This window comes from Dendrobates tinctorius, unplaced genomic scaffold, assembly GCF_039654945.1.
Source record: "Dendrobates tinctorius isolate UK_male_01 unplaced genomic scaffold, ASM3965494v1 ptg000232l, whole genome shotgun sequence".
NCBI classification, from domain to species: Eukaryota; Metazoa; Chordata; class Amphibia; order Anura; family Dendrobatidae; genus Dendrobates; species Dendrobates tinctorius.
Window position 1 is genome coordinate 17,238,293 of NW_027361899.1, and position 4,208 is coordinate 17,242,500.

A 4,208-nucleotide genomic window follows, 5' to 3' on the forward strand; every position below is an offset into this window, starting at 1 on the left:
GTATCCCTGTCACATGACCGGTAAGGCCCCTCCTCTCCATCGTTAGGTTGCGCGGTGCGGCCGGGGCCATGGTGGGCAGCAGTCAGCTGGAGAACGCGAACCCGCTCATCTATGAGCGCAGCGGGGACCGGCAGGTGACGGCCCAGGACGAGGACGAGGAGCTGCACGACAAGATCGATGACCGCGAGATATTTGATATCCTTTCATCGATGTGATTGCACCGATCGTTTAAAGGGGCAGACTGCAAAATAATGTAGTTCCGTCTGAACAGGGGTTAATGAGTTCTGCGGCTTCTGCTGCAGTGACTGGGGACGGCGCTGCGCACAGCTGAGGGTTTGTTACAGTTGGGTCTGATCTTTCTTTAACTTTCTACATCTGATCCGATCCATTAATGACCCGGAGCATCCGCTGAGCCTGGAGGAGCTGAACGTGGTGGAGGAGGTCCGGGTGCAGGTAGCGGGGCAGGGCGGGCGGCGACTGTCAGCAGCGGTGACCGTCAGCAGCGGTGCACGTGAAAAACTGCCCCAGAACTGACTGCTGCTCCAGTCACCACCAAAGCTGCTGCAATTCTGCTTGTCTCCAGATATCCTCACAGTACAGTAATTTGTCTTCTACTCCAGTCACCCCCAGAGCTGCTGTTACAGCTATTGCCAGTCACCCTTTACTTGTAGGAGGTTTTTTAGATCTTATACCTTAGCCACCCCCAATGCTGCGTCTACACTTGTGCTTGTTTCCGGTCATTCTCTATTTGCAGGAATTCTTGTTGTCACATCCAGAGCTGCAGCTACGTTTCAGCTTGCCTCCAGTCATCCTTCGCTTGCAGGAATTTTGGTCTCCTACTCTAGTCCACCCTAGATCTGCTTGCCCTCTTAGTCTAGTCACCCCGAAAGCTGCGACTTCACTTTCTTGTCTCTGCAGCTCTGGATGTGACTAGTGCATGAGAAAAATTTTTACAATAAATTTGACTTTAAATTTTTGTTTTATACTCTAGTCCCCTCCAGAGCTGCAGCTCCACTTCTGCTTGTCTCCAGCCATCCTCTGCTTGCAGGCATTTTTGTCGTGTGCTTTAGTCTCTCTCGCTCCCCCCCCCCCCCATGAGCTGAAGTTACATTTTTGTTTGCAATTCATCTTTTACTTCTACTCTAGTCACTCCTACAGCTGCAATTACAATTGAACTGTATCCAGTCACCTTCTACTTCCAATAATTTTTGTCTATGCTCTTGTTACTTCCAGAGCTGCAGCGACACTTCTGCTTGTCTCCAGCCCTGTTTGCAGGATTTATTGTTGTGTGCTCTAGCTCCCCCAAGAGCTGCAGTTACACTTTTGCTGGTCGTTAATATTTGTGTTATACTCCTGTCACACTCAGAGCTGCAGCTACAATTTTCCTCCTCACCAGTTATTCTCCTTGTGCAGGATTTTTTATTGTCTTCTACTCTAGCCACAACCGGAGCTGCAGTTAGAATTTTGCCTCCTGCCTCGGCTCGCAGCATTTAGTTCCCCTCCTGTGCTGCGCCCTGATGCATTGCATTGTGGGAAATGCCATTTTTTTTTCCCCATCCAAAAGGATAATAAAGGGTTAATTCTACCTTACAAAGCGATGGGCGTGATCTGTGTCATGTAGTGATAGCGGGGGGACCCTGCACTGATTCTAGGGCCACAGTCACATCCAGGGATGGGAATGTCCTGGCGACATGCAGCTCTGGGTGTGAGCGGAGCCGAGCGGATGCTTTTGCTCTGATCTCCGTCCTCCTGTGTTGCAGGCAGACGATTCCGGGAGCGCGGTGTCTGTGGCGTTCACCCCCACCATTCCGCACTGCAGCATGGCCACCCTCATCGGACTGTCCATTAAAGTCAAGCTCCTGCGATCGCTGCCCGAGCGGTTTAAGGTGGGTGATCGCTCGCCAGGGGTCCGGGATTAATGCTGCAGCCCCTGTATACTAGTGATCAGGGCTGCAGTGTAAAGTATCGGAAAGGAACAAGCAGCAATGTCCTCTATTGGAGGAACAGGAGTTGGATTTCAGACCCCAACAGACAATGCAGAGAAGCTGGAGCCGCAGCTCAGAGGCGTGTCCTAATGGAGCAGAGCTGCAGTGTAAAGTATCGTACTCATCTGTGTATGAATCTGACGGGTGCAGTCTGATTAAAAAAAAAAAAAAATTCCGTTGCGCTCGGACTAATGTTATTCTAGGAGTCTCGGCTCATTTGCGATATTATTTATTTTTCCTGCCCTTCGGCTTGGATTGGCCCGAGGAGAAAGATCGCAGCAAGTGACCGCGTATATCGATCGAGTCTCGTCGGTGTAAGAAAGAAATCAGACGGCACGTGGCCCGTTATATACCGTCTGATTATTACTCGCCCTTCTCATAGGAAGCCCAGCCCTTCATCAGCCGAATACAGTACATTCACAGCCCAAGATATCCGCTGGATATAATCAGCGCTCAGCGGGTCTTTTCTATTCTTGTTTTTGGCTAATAATAAAATAAATGAAAATAATGGCATGGGGTTCCCCTTTATATTTAATAACCAGCCGAGGGAAAGCAGACAGCTGTGAGCTGGTGTGATTGCTCTGGGAGGGGGCCAATATCCATGGAGCTTCCCAGCCTATTAATAACATCTCCCAGCTGTTTTCTTAGCCTTTACTGGTTATTAAATAGGAAAATGACGCGGGGTCCCTCTATAATTAATACCAGGAAAAGGCTAAGCAGACAGCTGTGGGCTGATATTAATAGGCTGGGAAGGGCCATGGATATTGGCCCCTTCCCAGACTAATAACCCCAGCCCTCAGCCACCCCAGGAATGGTGCATCCATTAGATGCTCTATATCTGCCGCTCCGCCTTGGCTTTTCCCACTTTCCGGAGTGCGGAGGTAATGGTTAGGAAAGGGGTCTATCATACGCCCCAATTATTAACCCCGTAGTGGATCAGCATCGGGTCAATTAAAGTTCCCCTGCCCAATTATATCATTTAATCTCTGTTCTTTGTGCATCTTGTTTCTAATTCTTCTGTTGCCTGCAGGTGGACGTTCACATTACGCCGGGCACGCACGCCTCCGAACACGCAGGTGAGACTTTTTGAGGTCTTGGCTGTGCCCTTGTGTCAGTGGGGGTCTGCACAGTCTGAGGGAGGGCGGTGCAGTGGGCACGGCTGCCTGCTGATGGTACCACAGTTTGGCCCCAATCACTTCAGTCATGCAGAGCTGCAGTACCAGACACAACCTCTAGTGTGGCGCTGTTTCTTGATGAAAGTCGCTCTGTTTTCCTCACGCTCTGTCAGCCATTTAAAGGGCCACTGCCTCTCACGTTCGTCTCATCGCTCCCATCCCAAGCTCCTGCTGGTTCAGAGAAATAAATGCGTCTTCCACAATCCATTACCGGAAGTAGAGAGGCCGTCCTTTGCAGCTTTGGATGTGATTGGAGTATAAAGTGCTGTAAAATCTATTTAACGACCCTTTTCCATTTTTTATTTTTTTTTATTTCTTTCTGCAGTGAATAAACAGCTGGCGGACAAAGAGCGCGTAGCGGCCGCCCTGGAGAATTCCCATTTGCTGGAAGTCGTGAACCAGTGCTTGTCCTCGAGGTCCTAGACGCCACCCTCCTAGTGCCGGCCGCTGACGTTTACAAGAGCGCGCTGCTTTATTGTGTGTAATATGGCGCCCTCTAGTGGCGTGATTTATTCTGTGTTTACACTTGTGCTGAATGTTATAATTTTCTCTTTTTTACAGAATTTATCATTCTAGTGGTTGGAATTATTGACAATCATCCTCTGGGCTGGGAGGGTGCTCCCTACAGTCACCACTGCTCCATTCATTCTCTATGGGACTGCTGGGAAAACGTCTCTGTGCCGTCCCCATAGACATTGAATGTGGCGGGTACCTGCAGCCAGCTCTCCAGTAGGGGACCCTGGTCTGGGATCAGAGCAGGTCACTTTTAATTATGGGAATAGCCCTTTAACTATTATTTTGCAGTCAAATGTCAAACTCCTTACCCAGTGTATCATGATATTTTGCTTTAATAAATATGTAAAACCTAAATTTATTTCCTTAGATCATATAGGAGTCAGTTCTGTTTTTCTGTTACATTGCTCCAGATCTCCTACAAAAGTGGTAAAATGATCAAACTGTGTTTACCTGAAACCACCACCAGATGGTGCTCACCACATAAAGGTTTATAGGGCTCCCATTCAACTGATGCACAGTGAGCGCCCTCTAG

General features: G+C 49.1%; 1 protein-coding gene across 1 annotated transcript; it reads left to right on the forward strand.

Annotated features, from left to right (window-relative positions):
* CIAO2B (cytosolic iron-sulfur assembly component 2B) lies at positions 1-4,030 on the forward strand. The gene is made up of 5 exons (XM_073556373.1): positions 1-195; positions 374-453; positions 1,761-1,886; positions 3,016-3,061; positions 3,486-4,030. Exons 1-5 carry the CDS (start codon positions 69-71, stop codon positions 3,581-3,583), a joined length of 477 nt encoding a protein of 158 aa, XP_073412474.1. The 5' UTR covers positions 1-68; the 3' UTR covers positions 3,584-4,030.
* Positions 4,031-4,208: the final 178 nt, after the last annotated feature.

Coding starts and splice junctions, on each gene's coding strand:
- CIAO2B (XM_073556373.1), top strand. CDS start 69: ATGGTGGGCAGCAGTCAGCTGGAGAACGCGAACCCGCTCATCTATGAG. Junction 454..1,760: donor TGGAGGAGGTCCGGGTGCAG/GTAGCGGGGCAG, acceptor CCTGTGTTGCAG/GCAGACGATTCCGGGAGCGC. Junction 3,062..3,485: donor GCACGCCTCCGAACACGCAG/GTGAGACTTTTT, acceptor TTCTTTCTGCAG/TGAATAAACAGCTGGCGGAC.